General features: G+C 34.3%; 2 protein-coding genes across 4 annotated transcripts; one reads left to right on the top strand and one right to left on the bottom strand.

The window, feature by feature from the left end:
- Positions 1-602: 602 nt before the first annotated feature.
- MAPk-Ak2 (MAP kinase-activated protein kinase 2) lies at positions 603-4,530 on the bottom strand. Its single transcript, XM_090179481.1, has 7 exons — positions 3,746-4,530; positions 3,466-3,605; positions 3,132-3,403; positions 2,988-3,063; positions 2,796-2,920; positions 2,640-2,725; positions 603-2,172 (listed from the first exon to the last, which is right to left on the bottom strand). Exons 1-7 carry the CDS (start codon positions 4,232-4,234, stop codon positions 1,969-1,971), a joined length of 1,392 nt encoding a protein of 463 aa, XP_090035607.1. The 5' UTR covers positions 4,235-4,530; the 3' UTR covers positions 603-1,968.
- Positions 4,531-5,038: 508 nt separating this feature from the next.
- On the top strand, positions 5,039-18,751 carry LOC149962277 (solute carrier family 41 member 1-like). Of its 3 annotated transcripts, XM_090179496.1 has the most exons (10): positions 5,075-5,193; positions 12,812-12,901; positions 14,030-14,369; positions 14,592-15,334; positions 15,413-15,557; positions 15,663-15,809; positions 15,878-16,099; positions 16,157-16,291; positions 16,361-16,509; positions 16,582-18,751. In XM_090179496.1, the coding sequence occupies exons 3-10, from the start codon at positions 14,051-14,053 to the stop codon at positions 16,765-16,767; spliced, it is 2,046 nt and encodes a 681-aa protein (XP_090035622.1). In that variant the 5' UTR covers positions 5,075-5,193; positions 12,812-12,901; positions 14,030-14,050; the 3' UTR covers positions 16,768-18,751. The 3 variants fall into 3 exon arrangements, with proteins under 3 accessions (XP_090035615.1, XP_090035622.1, XP_090035628.1); XM_090179489.1 differs by lacking the exon at positions 12,812-12,901 and having other exon boundaries at positions 5,039-5,193; XM_090179502.1 differs by lacking the exons at positions 5,075-5,193; positions 12,812-12,901 and having other exon boundaries at positions 14,237-14,377.
- Positions 18,752-18,951: the final 200 nt, after the last annotated feature.

Below are 18,951 nucleotides of genomic sequence, written 5' to 3' on the forward strand. Positions count from 1 at the left end.
GCAATTTCGAAACGATCTTTTTTCCAGTTGATTTAGTTCCTAACCAATTCTATAATCTGGCAGAATATGTAGCATATTTTGGATAAATTCAAAATCATTTGCATCAGATATTTTAAATGTGGTTCTTAGGTAGAAAAAAAAATCCTTATATCCCAATGTTAGATTTTTTTAGAAATAAAAAGAATTCCACAATATGAATGGGATTCGTACATGGTGTCTTGGTCAGAACAGCATCATGGAATTAAGTTAGACTATGCTTTATGAAAAAAAAAAGTCTAATAATTATTCTATAGATAAAATTATAAACCAAGATGAACTTTTTTACATTTATCATACGTTATTATAAAAGTTAAACGAATTGTAAATATGTACCATAATTAGATGATAAGAGTGAAATAAATCCCCCTTTCTAGCTACTGATTTTAGGTAGCGTCCTTCGGATTACATTTTGTTTCTTATCATGCAAAGTACAAGTCTATCAGATAAGCTCCACTTATCTGCAAAGTAAAGAATAATACTAATTCAGTCGAGTCATTAGATTAATTTCCGAGTAGCCAAAGAAAGCCCATGTTATCAGTAGAGAGATAGACCAAAAATCGCTTTATAATTGAATATAACTTTTTTATTATTGGTATAGTGTAGAATACATGAATCACCCATCTTCACAGAGGTGTAACAAATTTAATTATTTACAACAAATAGCAAGGCACCAAAAAAATATAGATTCGAGGAATTTCCTGCCTATTGTTTTAAGCCCGATTTTGTAAGAGAGGGCAGGCGAAAGGGCTAAAAAACCAAAGGCGGAATAGAAAATTACTCGCAAAAAACACAGCCCTCGCATTGTTGAACTAAATCTAGCACCCAATCTAATGCTACTCATCATGTTTGAGAAAAATAAATAGCTTTAAAGCCAGCTAAAATTTGGCTTTTCTTATATATCAGTAGGCCCTAGTGAAAATATTTCTATATTATTCGTAGTCTACTTTTCATAACATTTAAACTTTGTAGCACCAAATAAATTAAATAACATTTTTTCCTAGTGCAATGTATAAGTTACATCTTTAGAAATTTATTTTAAAATTTGAAATCTTTCAAGATACTTATTTGCAATATGCCTATTGCTGAAACTCCTAAGTGTGCTAATTTATCGTTAGGCAATCCCAATTGTCATTGAATAGTCTCAAAAGGCTTAAATCTTAGAGAAATATTCCTTAAAGTCTGGCATTGTTAGGTTATATTATCAATTATCAATAAAAATTAAGCCTCGCTTGCGCATCCATATTTTTTTTAAATGTCATGATTAAGCCTTCTTTTCAAATTTAAAAACTGAATCTTTGTAAATTTAGAAGCGTAGTCAGCTATAAATCTAACACAGGCTTAAAATGGCCTAAAGACTCTAATATTAATATTTTAGAACCAAAATTCAGAAACATTTAAAATCAGGGGGAAAGAAGTTGAAATATTTAAAAAAAAATTTAATGCACAGGAATGTATAAACCATTAGAAAAATTAAAACATCCCAGAATTATTTAAAAATAGCATTGTTAAAAACAATTATTGGAAGACCAAACAAGATAAAATCAAATTAGTATTTCATAGTTGAATTATCGCAGATTTAACTTTCATTCGTTGTAGGAAAAATTAAAAAAGATATGCGTTTTTATATTTAACGTGTCATTATTGCTGAACTACATTCCGGCTAATATATTGGCAGGTTGAAACGTTAAAGTTGATAATATATTCATGATAAACTTTGGCCCGGATTGCAAGGCAATATTATTAAATCTTTTAAATTCGTTAGTTTAAAGGAAGACTTCAAAAAACCCCATTTTACACATGTGTTTTTTCTTTAAAGAAACAGGCATTAACCACAGTTTTTAACAGACTTCGTGGTTATCTTTTTTTAGGATATAAAATCAAGCTTTGATTTTTTTTAAAAGTTTGTCGAAGGATTCGGTTAACTAGGTTTTACTTGGTTTTTGAATTTTGTCTACGTTTGATTAGTAAGGGGTTTGTAGAAGTGTCCAAGGCTTTTAAATGAACGGCATCATAGTCTACTCTCATAGTAGCTAGGGAACGCGTCATTTCTTCTTGTACTTCAGGCCATGTGGCTTCTTCTTCTTTTAATACCCGTACTGAATGGAGTGGAGTTTGTGGCACCTCAGTGTATTTCTATAAGGTAAAATGCAAACCATCGTTTACTTATTTTATTCCAGCTAAGGCTTTAAGCTTTTGCTAGCGTTGGAAGTAGAAATAATAAAAACCAAACAGAATTACTTTTGAAACTTTTTTTAAGATAACCGTTTAGGAGAGATTTTTTTTAAGCCATAGCAGTTTAAGAAAGACGTTTTAAGCCACAGACTTCAAAGAAAAGCTTTAAGTCACGGCATTTAAGAAAATAACTTTTTATATTTGAGCCAGACTGATTTAGAAATAAAATTTAAAGCTTAGTCTTTAACAAAGCAATTTAGGTCACGCATTTTAAAACAGAATTTAATAGTTTCTAGTAAAACAATTACCAATCACTATTTATAAAATATTATAGCAGATAAAAATGATGAGATTTTTGCCAAAATAGTCCAAAACAAGTTAAGCCTTTGCAAGGAAAAATTATACCTTGGTAAACTTTGATTACTTACAGCTATCCACGTGTGACTCAATACATCCTCAATTGATAATCTCTTTTCGGGATCTGTCCTCAAAAGGCCCCTAATTAGGTCCTTAGCTACAGTTCAATTTTAAAATTAGAACCAAGAAAACTTTAACCAAAGCTTTGATTTAATGGGGAATCATACCATCTTGAGACACATTCTTCCATTCTGGGTTAGGAAAATCATATTGGCCTGCACGAATCCGTTTTTTCATTCCAGGAGAGATAGCTAACCCATGATTACTATAAAATGGAGGAAAACCGCATAGTCTGCCCAAGATGAGAAAATAAGTTAAATGAAAGTGACATTTCTGGATAATAAATTCTAAATACATACAAAATGTACATGATAACTCCTAACGACCACATATCGCATGATTTGTCATATTTTTCAGGCCCTAAAACCTCGGGTGCTACAAAAAACAATAATTTCATATAAAAAGATATATAAAAATGCGTGATTCATACGAGATAAACTTACCAACGTAGTAAGGCGTATAACATGGGGTTTTTAAGGTGTTTAGTGAGTTTGTTTCCTTAGCAAAACCAAAATCGGTCAATTTTAAAACACCAGTCATATCGGCTTTGGAGAACAATAAATTTTCAGGTTTCAGGTCACGATGGGCGATGCTCATGCGATGTAAATGGGCAACAGCCTTGCAGATATTTCTAATAACTTCTGCAGCTTCTCGTTCCGTAAAGGCACCTTCGGCTCGTTCTTGAATACGTTGGAACAATTCCCCACCTTCCATACTAAGAATAACCCATTAGACCTTAAGCTTGATACTGAAAACCAAAGATAGTTTAATAATTACCATTCCATAACAACCAAGAGACATCTTTTCCCAGCATAAGTATTTTCATACACATCAATCAAATTTACGATATGTTTGCAATTACTCGCGCGCCAGTGTAACTCTACTTCTCGTCTGGCTTTTTGGCAATCTGTCAAAACCTATTAAGTAGATAATAAGGGTTTTAAACTTTGTTTACCTTTGATTCCATCTTTTGTGTTCCCCAAAAAAAGGTTATAAATAGTGTCCCAAATTGGTGTGCTTAAAATGACCTTGATATTTTTAAACGTATAATCCTTACCTTTAAGGCGTATTTACTGCCGGTTTTCTTATCGAAACATTCCACAACCTTGCCATTAATTCCTAAACCGAGTACTTTGTCCGAAATTGTGTAGTCCGCAATAATTGGAGATGATTTCGGAATCAAAGGGGGTCGGGCATTGCCTAATTTGTGGAAATCTCGATCTGTCATGGTGGATGAAGGCCCGGAAGATCTACTTGAAAAATTTATAAAACTGGGCCTTGGTACGTTTTCCAGGCCTATTTCTACCGTACGAATTTTTCTCCTAGCGAAATTCGACAACGAAACGAAACTTTTCGACAGAGCATACACTACGTTCTCTATATTGCGTTCATCAAAAGTCACTGGAAGGTAATTGTTGGTCAAGTAATAAGTTAAAACTCCGCGATCCGAGGTATCGAACCACCACTTTGACTGAACAGGTCCGAACGCGGTCTCTTTTCTTTGATCTCGTGGCTCAGACGCTTTGCGATGCTCGCGCAATGCCATGCAATCTTTAACACCCTCGCGCCAAGTTCTAAACAACCTTTCTTTAGATCTTTGTGCCCACTGGGTTTCTTGGTTTTCGACGCGCTATTTCCGACTTCTTCGTGTATGGAAGTGACCGATACACCTTTCTCGAATAAAGGGTTTTCAGTTCAGTGATTCATTTAATGAAATAGTTTCGCAATTACTAGCAATCTTTAGTCTATCTTGCCGTAGATAGCAAGAATTCATAGAAGCCGTGGGAATAGGCAACGCAAAAAGAAGGTTATCTATAATTACAGTTTTACATAAAAAATTAAATTTACCCTCAGTCTTTACTTTAATCATGATCGGTTTTTTAAAGTTGTGATATTTATGATTGGTGCGAAATTGATCGAAAATTGCTTTGTTCAAAAGTGCGTTTCTGTCTTATCTTTTGAATATATATTTAAAAGTTGCCTTCACTCAGAACTTAATTATTAATCTCAGTGTGAATATTTGTTTTTTTTTCAAAGACAAATGAAACTTGTAAAACAAAAATTCATAGATGAGGTGCGTTTAATTGGTTTTCAAATGGAAAGTTTTTAACTCCAGCTAGTGGTAAAACCATGAGCGACTGTTTTTCGAAATCAGAAACCGTAGATTATTGTTCGTGAAATTTTATTTGAATCGGTATAACAAGCGAACTGCAATGAACAAACACTTTCTATTTTGTTAATTTATAAACGCGAGATAAATGTTTAAACAATTTAGGTTTTAGTTTTTGCAACTTTCATTTTTACCGACTAGTGGCGAAGCCGTGCAACTTCGCCGAAATGACGCAATTATTACGTCAACGCGTCTGACTCGTTGGCTGAGCAGCGCTGGAGCTTTCAGTTCTTAGAAAGATGTAGACCATCAGAGATTTGCATTCTACCCGGCAAAAATTGTTTTTGAAGCTACGAAGCGTTTATTACTTGAGTTCCGAAGCCATAATCAGAACGGTAAGCGAATCTGTTTACTGTTTACTCGTGCAGTTCAAATTTATGTACTTTTCACATAAATCGGAGGTATTTAATTGTGATTTTAATATCGTGGATGGCTTTCATAAGCCGAGGCTTGCTGTGATTTTAGCCTTTGTTCGAAAACCTTTGATCTTTGAAAGTAATGACAGTTGAGGGAAAAAAACGTGCTTTGAGTGACTTTGTGGGTTTTTCTTGAAGCCTTTTTTCATAAGCGAAACAATTTGAAGCCGATTTGAGATGTAATTCTTTGACCGTGTTTTCAGATATGCCCCATTTTCTTCAAATTATATAGTTTTGTAATTATTGCTATTAACTTATGAACCATGCTGTCCCAGCACCTAAGTGGTGTAGTGTTTTTTTTTTAAATAACGGGACATATTTACACTAATGGTTATTTCATTTGTATTTATCATAATAATCAATGGTCGTCTAAATTGTTTAAACTCATTTAATTTTATTAAATCATTATAATATATTACTAAATTCTGATACTTTACAATATAAATTTAGCAATGAACTTAAAAACAGCAATTGAATGTTTTATTCTTGAAAAAATACTTTCAATGTTAATTTATCATTGACTTTTTTTTTCTGGTATCTTGATACAGCTCCAAATGATTCTGTTATTGAAGTTTTTGAATTTTCAAACTTAGGATGAATTCTCTCTAATAATAATAATAAATTAAACCTAATCTAATCTTGTTTACTACGGGGAAATTAGGTTACCAGTATGAGAAAAACTACACCTGAATACTAATCGCGCATACCTAAGCTCGTCCTACCCCAATGAAATAGGGTTAATGTGGTTTTCATTGTATCTAAGTAGGCCAAAAATTCTGTTTTATGTGTTATATTTTTATCACCTAACAGTAGAGGGAGAGCTACGAACTAGGTACAGTCAAAAATAATATACTAACATTAAATTATCACTACTGTCGGATCAATAGGCTAGTAGCGAAGCTTCCATTCATGTTATTTTTAAAGTAAAGGTTTGGCATTGAATTTAATCGGGCCATTGTGAATGTGTCTAGGTTAGTTTTCACCCCAAAACCACTTGTAATAATAATTTCAACAGTTAGGTTGGTTTTCAAGTTCTTGTTTCGTAAGTTGATTTGTAATATATTGTAATGTATTCGCATTTAATTTAAATCGTGTGTAAATACCTTTATACTCATGGAAGAACTATGTTTTTAACCTTGATATTAGTGATAAAGTGCCTGGGGTGTTAAATTTAATTGAAATTGACGGTTTTCTGAAGTTATTAGGTGCATAGTCAAGTATGCCTTATGTCACAGCCATGCGTAAGTCTGTCTCACATTTTTACGGCTGTCAGCGCTTCTTTTTTCAATTATCAGCTTTTTTATTTTCACCTTGAGTAAATTTTGATAAATTAGGCGCCTTTGAAGATGGTTTTTTCCGGAGGCTAATGTTGTTTGCTACGTTTGTCTTTTGTACCGTGCTAGTTAATCATTTACTATAATACTGTGGTTACAACGTGGTAGTGGTTTTTATTATTATTAAACGGCCAATCTTTACAGTACTAAATTAGGCAAGTACGTCTGTACCGCGAGTGAACTTAGTGAGCGTACTTATTCAGGGTTCGTACAGAACCTGGAAACCTGGATAAGTCGGGGATCTGTAAAATGGAGGATAAATGTCAGGGCTAAGTCAGGGATTTAAATAATTTCGTAGAAAGTCAGGCATTTAGGTTAGTCAACCAAACCACACATTATCAAAGAATTTTTGACCTAAAATAATAAAAAAAAATTCCTAAAATATAACCAAAAAGGTCAGGGATAACCTGGAAAAGTCAGGGATTTTAGATCAGAACTTTTCCTATGAACCCTATTATTCACAGCAGGGATAATATTTTTAAACCATTGTGTTATTTTCCAGTTGTTTACCTTACCAGTAGCGGCGCTAAGGGTGGGCTGAAGTGGGCTTTAGCCCCCCTGCATTTCTGAGAGGGGCCACATATTTATATTAAAAGGGCCACATATTCATAATTAAGAGGCCACATTTTTTAATTCATGAATTTTCATTATGTCTAGAAATTTGTTTTATTGCCAAGAAACCTTTTTTCTGGAAAAAATCTTTCCAAATCAATTTGTTTACTCAAAAAGGTAGTAGACCATAAACAGAGATAAAGTTGAAAAGAAAGGGGCTTATGGGAATTTAGGGAAATATCCCAGGCATGCACGTGTCCCCTCCAGGTCAGATACAAGGTCAGTAGGGGGTCCACAAAACGCGACGAGAGCCGCAACAATAAAACGACCTTGCTCTTCTCGCTTCCTGGAAAATGCTTTTTCGATTCCACCACTTTTGCGAAATATAGTCGATCCAAGGTTCAAGCTAACGGCCACAAAATTCTTAGGGGCCACAAAATAATTAGCCCACCTGTGAAAAAACCTTAGCGCCGCTACTGTACCTTACAGCTGGGTATCATCCCCTTGGTGTGTACAATTTACGTTTTTCTTTGACGTTTTTTTTTGGAACTTAAATTATACTTTAAACTACCTAAAACTTTTATTTTGTTGGTAAATTTCCTAATTTAACTGAAATATTTCTGATTTTAGATTAGGCAATTTGGCCATTGTCAATATCATCACTTTTCTTAAATAATTTTGAAACTTATAATTGTTATTACACCAGTTTCGGTTCCGATATTATGTAATAATGCCAACAGCCACGTTACTACTACATGACCTTTAAAAAAATGACTAATGAAATATTCAGGATACTAGCATGTCTGTTATTTCATTGAAATTGTTTGAACTAATATAAAATCTGACATTTATTGTTCAATACATTGAATGAAATTTGGCAGAATACCAAAAAAATAGAAATATATATTTACTAAGGGAATTTAATTTTTTTTAATAACATCCTGGGTAAGGATGCACCGATATATCGGCCTAGTTTTCTAATATCGGTATCGGCCAATATCGGCTTAAGCGAAACCGATGTTGGCCGATACCGGGTTAGAAAAATATTTTCAGAAAAACCTTTAAAAACAAGAAAATTATCGATATTTTATTTGATTAGCCGCGTCATGGACGCCAGACTTCAGAAGCTAGAATATACATTTTTTAAAAGGGGCTACTAGTGTAAACGTTATTAAACTCTTGTTACAAGGGTTTTTATGGAGAAGATGTTCCTATATAATCCAATTTTTCAAGATATTTTTACATATAACTCCTTATATTTTCTGTGTTAAGTTCCTATACTTCGTATAATTAAAAGAAAATGGCTGAGAGTTCTGATATGATCATTAATGGGCGATGCAAGTGGTTAGTTTCTACTAGTTTTTGTAAGATTTCATAAGGAATTTTATTGAGATTGTAGTCGTGGCAGAAAATTATAAATGTCATGAGAAAAATACCCTTTTTTTAAGGCACCACCTTCAACGACATAAGCAATGTTGCTTGTGCGTGATCAAGTAACAGGTGGCCGGGTTACGATGCGTAGGAGGGTGGTGGCAAGCCCTTCATGCCACGCGAGCCAACCGTCAGCTCCCTACACTCACTATTACCGTTAACCTCGGCAAGTTTTTATGGGAAGGGGAAACCGAAAATCTCGGGGGAAAACCCCTTTAACCATTGGGCAGATAACTTACAAACTACACGCGGAAGGAGTGGTTCCGGATTTTCACCCAGTTCCACTAGCTGGGATCGAACCCGGCTCCTCGCTGCGAGGTGAAAGTGCTAACCACTCCGACACCCCACCATAGGTTCAACAAATGAAATTTAATAAAATAAATGTCTTAAAGAAGAGTTTTTACATAACCCAAGAATAAGGGCTGTATGCGCAACGTTAAATACGTTAACACATCTATTAATATGACAAGTGTATCGCGGTTTTTTAACGGCCAGAAAGAGCTTTGACAATCTCGAGCTTTTCAGTTTTAGGTCCCTCAATTTAAACATTAAAAATTAAGGGTGGCACTTTTTATTATTCAATTTAAAACGAACTGTAGCTTACATACGTTACTGTATATAAAAATCAAAACCCTAACACTTTGATGAACCAGATCCATTACATAATCGCCCTTTAAACCCTAGCCTGAGTAGTCAAAGCACCCGCCTTCAAAAAAATTATAGTATGGCGCGTGGTTCCTATTTAATATTAAAAGCCCTTGACTTTATAAAAGGAAAAATCTCCAGTTGGTAGTCTTGTTTAAAATGTATCCAGGATGTGTTTGTTAAGGCAGTATAGGGACCGCATCTAGTAAGTTGATATTTAGCTTATGAAAATTCTTCCATAAACTTTGTACTTTTTACCTGTTGGTGCAACCTGGGTATGTCTGCATTTTCTTCCTACGTTTTCCAATCTAAAAGATGAAATAATAACTCCCGAACAATTGGTCTTAGGAATATTGATTCGATTTCTAAATATAGAACTAGATTAAAAAGACCTTTAATGTATGTTATCGGAACCTTTCTGACGCCCTAGACTTAACAGTTATTGTAATTTTATCCCGAGTCATTGTTTCGATTTGAATGTGACGTAAATGGAGGGTTTTTCTAGAAGGGCGCTGATTAAACTTTAAACGTTTTTGTAAATTGGAAATTATAGCGACTTGGTTGCGAAATAACATTGATTATAAGCGTAAATTCTGTTTGTACAGGTGTCAAGTCAAGGGTTGTTGATAAGAAAAAAAATGTTTTTTTTAAAATATTTCCCTTTGAAAGTTTACTGAATAATTTGCGTGCATTGGTATAATTTAATCTGAATTAAATTTAATTATCACTTAGTTTGGTGTAAATTTCCATTAATACCGTAAATATTTTTATACGTATTCATAAAGATATAAAAGTAAAATAGGTAGAAAGTTAAAGGAACTATTTTTTTCACCAAATAATTTTATTTAAATTGAACAACGCAGTTTTAATTTTTGTTAGAGAAGTTTTAGAAACTTTTGGCCAATTATTCAATTTTTGGTGTGCTTCGGTTCAATAAAATCCAATGGAATTTGCAATTGCGCTATATATTATTATTACTGTGATATTAAATTATTTTTAATTAGCTGTAATTATCAATGTGAAAATTAATATGTATGCGTATAAAATTTACGATTAAGATTTATCGTAATTTATAAATATATTTTCATTATAGCAATACCATTCTGCTTCCTAGAGTCGCGGCTGAAAACATAAATACAAAATATAATTTTCTTTGGAGCGTGCAGTTATTTACATTTTTATTTTGAACCTTGGTATACAATATATTCCATCAATCAAAAGACATTCCTCAGATTTGGGGTTTAAAAGTTCTTCTTTCCGATTCAAGTTGCTAAATCCTCAGAAATATTATTTAAAGTATTACACCATAAAGAATAGTATATGATATTAAACCCTTGAAATTGGAGTGGAATTATGAAGTTGTCAAAATTTTTATCTATCACATAGTAAGTGTTAAATGGCTCCTTAAGCATCACTTATCGATTTTGAGATGTTGAAAAGTCATCAATTGGTAGATAACAAGAATGAAAAATTATAAATGTCTTTTAGGTGTACATTTTAATATATTTATCTACATCTACTTAAAATATTGCTAATATAATGAAAACTACGTTTGATTTTTTAAATTCGGATGCACCGATATGGGTACAGCTATTCGTGGCCGATATTAACAAAGTTATCTATCATATCAGTAGTGTATGTGATAAAATCATTATAAAAGACTGTTCAGTGCAAGAGCATATCGTAATATGTTTCTTTTCATTTTACTTGATTCATATTTTCTATCACAATTTGAGTATCGTTATTTATTTGTTTACACTCGTAACCCCCTGTCTAAAACAAGGTATGATCTAGCTTCTGAAGTCTGCCGTATGTGGCGCGGCCAATCAAATAAAATGTTATCATTAGTTAATCGAGAATTTTTTAATTTTAAGTTTTTCCCGAAAATATTGGCCGATACCGATATTAGAAAAATAGGCCGATTTATCGGTGCATCCCTAGTTTTAAATTATTTTTTTAACCTAATATTTAATCTATTTGATTTTAAATCATTTAATGTTTTTTATCCTTTCGCTTTGATTCATACTTTTTTTCAAAAATGCCAAAACGATCTAAAAATTATATTAATTACTTTTATTTGCTTAAAACTTAAATACTAAAAATATTTAATATAATGTCAATGAAAAAGGGTACACTTTGAATATCCCCCTCGAGTGTAAACTAACCCCCTTAAAAAAATGTCTATGTCGGTGGCACTTGGAAAATTAATTTGTCGTTTCCGTACTAACAATACCAAAAGTGACGATAAGACCCAAAAGTGTGTCAACTCTACCTTCGCGCCCGTTAAAATATTTACTGACAAGGAGACTACCCGAGGTGTAACCCACCGATTTTGTTCAAACTTGGGGGATTAGTAGACCTTCATGTAACTTGAAAAATCTTAAAGGGATTTTATTCAAGGGGCAACAGTTTTGCCATGACAACGAAAAATGTTTTTGACAACATAAAATGGAAGTTTTCCCATTGAAAATAACATGGGATTTTGACCGATTCCAAGGGTCCCCCCCCCCCCCCCCCTGTGAAACATAAAATTTATCACATTTTTGATCAATTTTTTTAATTTTTTCCACAGGGAAATCTGTCAAAATCCCATGTTATTTTCAATGGGAAAATTTCAATTTTATGTTGTCAAAAACATTTTTCGTTGCCATGGCAAAACCGTTGCCCATTGAATAAAATCCCTTTAGAATTTTTCAAGTTACATGAAGGTCTACCAATCCCCCGAGTTCGAACCAAATCTGAGTGTAACACCTCGGGTAGTCTCCTTGTGAGAGCTGCTAGTCTCACAAGTCTCCTTGTGAGAGGTAGTCTCACAATAGACTACATAAACTACTAGTTGGAATAGTACTAGCAACGTTATATTTAGTCTATGGTCTGCCGCGATTTTCTCTTTGATTTATTTTCCCGTAGACATACGTTCTAAAACGCCTCACTCGGCGGCGCTGAAGTGGAGAAAATTACAAATTTTGATGACGTATTTTCAACTCCCACTCCCTCTTTTTACTTCTCGACAAACTCTCATTAAACATTATACCATACTGACTCACTTTTGGATCTTATGTCGCTTTTGACAATACTGAATTATTACAAATGCTCTACTCATTGTATAAGAACAAAATTTTTGTTTAAACTAATTTTTAATCAGTTAAAACATCGGGCAATCTACTTTCCCACCATATCACATTGCAAACCAACAAACAGCGAAGGGTTTTCGATTTCGACCAACTTATTTAAATAGAAGAAAAATCATCGTTGGAGGTCTAACCCTGAAATTGTTTTTCAAAGTTATATCAGAAATTCCATACATATTTGAAAACATTTGCTCGAATCCGTTATGAAAGTTATTTCAAAAACTTCATACTCCCTTTACACATTTAAAAACATTTGCTCTTTAAAAAGTTGCAAAACTTAAATTTGTTTCCTAATATCCGTGTGTAACGCGTATTTGGAAGTCGGGTGGCATTGCTTATCTTTTCCACGCACGTTTTGCGCCGTGATAATCTTTCATTCTCTCGTTCACTAATTATCTTGTCTTGATCTGTTTCTCCCCTCTGTCTCCCCCTCCTCTAACTCAGGCTGTCTTTTAAAATCAATGGTTTCTCTTGTAACATCTCCATATCTGTCGTGAATGGGTGTCTCAGAAATTAATAGAAAATTAGCCGCAAGTAAGTGTTGTTCCGTACCGCTTTATTCAGTTATTTTTTAATCATTAACTAACACCAGTTAACTTAAAGGGGAACGTCATTTTCTTGTCTCTGGTAGGGTTCTTAACATTTTTTGGAGACTATATTTCTTAAATTTGAAGATTTTTCCCAGTTTTCATGTAGTTTCTAAACTACTTTTGTAATGTATCCAAAACATTTTTCGCATGCACTTGCTAGCTATAATAAATGTTTCTACACCATGCAGACATTTTTATTATAGTTATTTTAAATCAATTTTAATAGGTTTGAGAATAATAATAACAAAGATTTATACGCTCGGATTTATTTTCATCTTTGGTTTTGATTTGGTTTTTAAAATTTAAATTAAGAATTTGAATTTTTACTTATTTTTTGATTTCGCTATAACAATGAAATTATTGCTTAAATGAGAAATTTTTTGATTATGTTTAAAGGAAGTTCGTTTATATAGGCTAACATGTTTGGTCCCTCTTAATTAACTACGGGGTGGGGTAGCATCTGTTACTACTGGTAGCTGTAGTCAGTGGTATCACAAAGAGAAAAAAGACCTTTTTATATCAATAAAGCCACGTAATGTTTTCTGTTTTGTTTTGAATAGCGCCAACTAGTTGCATGTGTATTCGTGGTTGCATTGTTTAATAAGCACATTTAAAAAAGTTGACGCTTGTTTAAGGTTGATTACTTAGTGACATTGGGTGCTTGCTCGTATCGTCGTAGACATACGTCATAATTAAGCCCCGCCTTGAAACGGCAGACATTAATTTGACGTCACAGATTACGAAGACAAAATGCCGTACGATCCTTCGAAATAATCACGTGACCACCATGGGCGTCTTAATGTCATGGCAGACCTATACGCGTTATCATGGCAACGAACGCAAGCCACACCCACGAGCAAGCTACGAATTGTCGTATTTACATATACAATAAATAAAACACTCTATTTTTGCTTTGAAATGTTGCTTAACGACACTATGTACTGCTATAAAAACAACGGGGAAAGTTGCGCGTGAAAGAAGTTCACTGTGTAGTGGCAGTTTTAATTGCTAAGTTCAAAGCTTAATTGAGTGGTTAACTAAAATTGGTTATCCTTGTTTTTAATAATTGTAGTGGCGCAGCTGGATTACAGCTATGACCACGTCCGAAGGGGGCTCTTCAAATTCAACTTCACGCGATTCACCAGCATCCGGCCGCTGCTCAGAGACACAGCTTCTTTTGCCACTCGATTCCTCTTCTTCATCGAATAAAAACAACGGCGGCAAAAGCAACAAGGGGATCAAACTCTGGACGGCCAGACCGCGCTCGTCGTCCTACGACTCCCCCTTCACCAGTTCCGAATCCACCACCTCTCTATTAAATTTCAATAACTCGGAGTACCCCTTGTACGGACGAGCAGCCCCCAAAGGTACAGGCTTCCTAAGACGACGCGTCACCAGTCACTCAGATCAAGGTATTGATGTGAGTTTTTTGCTTTGATTTTGGAACACAGTCCATTTAGGTTCTATATTGATAATTTTTCAATATTAAGTCACTGATAAATAGGAGGTTTTGTTATACAGATACTTTAGTTTTGGTCTTGGGAACAAACAAAAATAGCCTTAATCTCATTGGACTGTTTTTTTTTCCGGTAATTTAATAGTAAAAATGGCTAATAATTACGCTTTCCTTGAAGAATACGTAACTTCCACAAACATGGTTCCTCAACTATCCGCTGAAAAGGAGGCAACTCCATCAACAAGCACTGAGGATTCGTTGCAACTAGTAACGATCAGCGATAGTAGAGGCGATATGAACGCTGGAGGTAGCGAAAGTAGCCGAAGAGATACTGAAGATGATAGCCAGAGTGATTCTTTTGCGGGTCCGGCTCTAAACGGAACGCTTCCTCTCCTCCCAAATCAACAGAATTCTAGCCACAGGAAGGGTCTAGTAGCCTATGTCTATGACGCTGATGGTATGAAATTAGAAGCGCTGGAATTGGAAGAAAAAGACACGTCTGGATCGATCAAACCATTATTGAAAAGGCCACAGACCTTGCCCGTGGGTTCTGCTCATCTTGACGCAACTTGCTTGGCCATGGACGAATCAGAGAGGTCAGCGAGTGAGGATATCCCCGTTGCTCCATTGGACGAAACCGCACCTGAATCTCTCTGGGCCATCACGTTCCAGGTCTTTATTCCATTTCTCATCGCTGGCTTTGGTACTGTTGGAGCTGGATTGGTGCTAGACATCGTACAACATTGGCCAGTCTTCAAGGAGGTTTCTGAAGTGTTCATTTTAGTTCCTGCCCTCTTAGGCCTTAAAGGAAATTTGGAGATGACGCTTGCGTCAAGGCTTTCTACTCAGGCTAACTTGGGGCATATGGATACGTTTAAAGAGCAGTTGAAGATGACCAATGGAAACATGGCCCTTATTCAAGTAAATTAAATTGATGGAACTTTTTTCAGCAATGCATCTAACCTGTTTTTTTTCTTTTGAACTTTTGGAAAACTAAAGTGCCAAGCTACTGTATTAGGTTTCATGGCATCGTTATTCGCTATGGTTATGGGATGGATACCGGATGGGGAGTTCAACGTAAACCACGCACTTGTTCTTTGCTCCAGTTCTATTGTCACTGCTTCCCTCGCATCTCTGATACTGGGTATTGATATTTGTATATAATTACTTCAATGATTAGGCGTTACATTTGTTGAATGCAGTTAGCTAAATTGTCTTTCTATACTTATAATAAATGATATTTTTATAGGTGGAATTATGGTGGGTGTGGTTATATTATCGCGTAAGCTCCACATCAATCCAGACAATGTTGCAACTCCAATCGCAGCGTCTCTCGGAGATTTAACAACGCTAGCTCTTTTGTCTGGCATATCTAGTTTTCTGTATAATAGGGTTGGTACGTATCAGTGTAGCTTTTTGAAATATTTCTATGAATATTACTAATATTGGGATTGTAATATGTAGAAGTTCACAAATGGCTCGCACCCTTGGTGATTGGTTTATTTCTACTTCTGATTCCTGTTTGGGCATACATAGCTAAGCGCAACAAGTACTCCAGCGAAGTACTCAGTACTGGCTGGACACCTATTATAACTGCAGTGGCCATCTCCAGTGCAGGAGGCCTTGTACTCGACTACGCAGTTGCGAGGTTTAAAGGAATCGCTGTGTTTCAACCTGTTATAAATGGTATTGATTACTAATTTTCTATATCATAAATAATTATCTGACAGTGTATGGTTTTAGGTGTGGGTGGCAATCTAGTCGCAGTTCAAGCAAGTCGTATTTCCACCTTTCTACATCAGCATTCGCGTCTGGGAGTCTTGCCCCCAACAGATTCTGAAATATGCCTTACACCGTGGGCATCATTTTGTTCTAACAGTTAGTTTTTCTTTTAATATTTCACAGGCTTGTTTTCTTGAATTTAATTCCAATATTTTGCTCTTCCAGATCCTCATTCTCGAACAGCTCGCGTCCTAATACTTATGGTGATTCCTGGTCATTTAGTTTTTGCTTTTGGAATTAATCTAATGAAAGCTGGCCATACGTCTCTTACCCTCATTTTCCTCACTGTATATCTTTTAGCCGGTCTACTACAAGTAAAAATATTAAATGTTTTCTAATTGGCTCCTACATTTAAGCTTCTAATTCTTTTGTTGTTTTACTGCTAGGTTTTCTTGCTACTGTATATTGCTCATGCAATGGTGCATTTCATGTGGAGTCGCAAAACAGATCCGGACAATTCGGCCATTCCATACCTGACTGCGTTTGGTGATCTATTGGGGACTTCCCTCTTAGCCTTGGCGTTTTTATTTCTATTTTCAATTGGAGACAAAGATTCGGATGTTGGAGATTAAGATACATAAAATCGAAAGTTAGTTATCCTAAGTTTAGTTTTGGTCAATTGCGGTGTGTTTCGACGTAATGTATATATTAAGTTAAGCCCAGGCTTAACCATCTAGGTTCTAAGAAAAAGAAGTTAAACAATTCAAACGTCCACACGGTTTTTGACGCCAGTCAGTTTTAGGAAGAAATTAAAATTAAAACTTCGTCAATTTCAATCAAGTTCCTTAACCCCCTTGTTAGGTCCCCCGTGAATAATTCCAATTCCGCGCCCCCACCAAGAACTATATAATCATCCAAAACGTTTGTACATATATTTTAAGAAACATTTTGTGTTATTTAAAAAACAAATGTGATTTAGGTGAATTTCCGCGAGTTTGAATGAAGACTTCTTAATCATATAGACAATTTTGCATGAGTTTGCCCCTTTAACGCACCTACTGGTCTGTGTATTGGTGGTTCAAATATTTGTAGGTAGGAAAAATTCGCTCTTCATAAATACTATTTTATTTTTTAGTGAGTTTAATATAAATTGAAAATAGTAAAATTAACAAAAAATAGTGTTCCGGTGCATGTAAGCTTAGATATTTTACTGACAACATTTATTCCTAGGCCTTTGTTTTCTAAGTGTTGGTAAGCTTTGCCATCTGTAAAAATCTGTTCCTCTAATCTAAAGCATGTGTTACAACCAAGGCTTAACACAACTAAAACCACCAAAATGACTTTTCCATTGAAATTTTTTTACAAACGAAGGCTTCATTTAATGAATTTGTTTCTAACCGTACCTCAGGTAACTTTTCTCCGTTAATATTAAAAATCCTTGGTAATTGTTATTATGGATGTCCAAAAACCATCATAAAATGCATATGAAGCATGGAATCTCTGACGGATTTTGTAATTCAATTTTTCAGTAGAATTTGGTACGAGGTTCTTGTATAATTTTGAAAAGTTTTTACCTAAAAAGTGGCCAAAGCCTTATTACATAAATTAGACCATTTTAAACTATATATATATATATTTAGATATTTTTTTTACCAGTAGTTCGAACACCTCAAAAACCAAATATAAAATCTGGGAAATTTAAATTATAAAATCATGTTTAATAAATTATATTTTTATTTATTGTGTTTTATTAGTTTACTATCCCCCTGGGAATCAATTTACTTAGCATTCTCTTAATTCAATTGTTCTCATTAAAATTTCTTAATTTATTCTTTACTCGTTATAAAATCACATTGTTTTTATGTTTTCTTTGGTTATTTATAGTGTGTAAAAAAAATAGGAAAATTAGGTAAATTAGTGACATCAAGCACATTTAGGTGTTTGTAGCGAAAGCTTTTATTTAAGGAAATTAAATTTTGATTTACACGAAAAAACATTTTGGGGAGTGATTGGCATAATTTTAAAATTGTAATTGCGAGATACTGTAACAGCTTTTGGATTTGCTTTTCGAAAGTAAGCACAGTGTAAGCTATGCTTTAAAAATTAGGCTTGGGTTAACAAAAACCCAACCTTTACTTTTTATTACATGCCAAGTGGATTAAGTATCTCGAAGGATGTTCTTTAAAATATGCAATAATTTCGTAAGTGGGTGTCAATCTTTTGCTCTCAAAAGTTTTAAAAAGTGTAAATTCAGATGTAAGTCAAATATCCCTGCAATTCTGAATCGTTGTGATTTTTTTTTTTGGAATTGTTGATAAATAATACAAATCTACTAAAATTAGTCAAAAATGATTGTTTTAGGTTAGGATTGGCTGTATATTTGCTATCACTCGCTAAATTACATATTTTTACCCCATATATTGTTAGTTTGTGTATTTTTTGAAAAATGATATGCGAGCGAAAGGGATGTAGCCGTCCTTTAAGCAGATAAAGTTAAGTAAACGCAGAAAATGGAAGAAAAGTGAGACTTAAAACGCGCAAAAACTAAACTCGGTGCCTTAAGGGCTTGAAATATGTCTGTTTTTGCCGAATTCAAATAAAACTGGCAATTAAAAATACCCAAATTATTGTGCGAAGAAGGACGAAGGAGTGTGTATCGCTGATTTTTTTCCCCGGAAGAAATTGATTGATTTGGAAGGTTTTAAAATAACCCGCATGTTCACGTGTCCATTTTAAAACAATTCAACATGTACCTGTTTGCTTAATCATTTAAAATGCAAACTAACATGCCAAATTTTTAAATTTCTTCAAAAAAA

The sequence above is a fragment of the Leiobunum rupestre genome, chromosome 1 (genome assembly GCF_980474605.1).
Source record: "Leiobunum rupestre chromosome 1, qqLeiRupe1.1.hap1, whole genome shotgun sequence".
Taxonomy (NCBI): domain Eukaryota; kingdom Metazoa; phylum Arthropoda; class Arachnida; order Opiliones; family Sclerosomatidae; genus Leiobunum; species Leiobunum rupestre.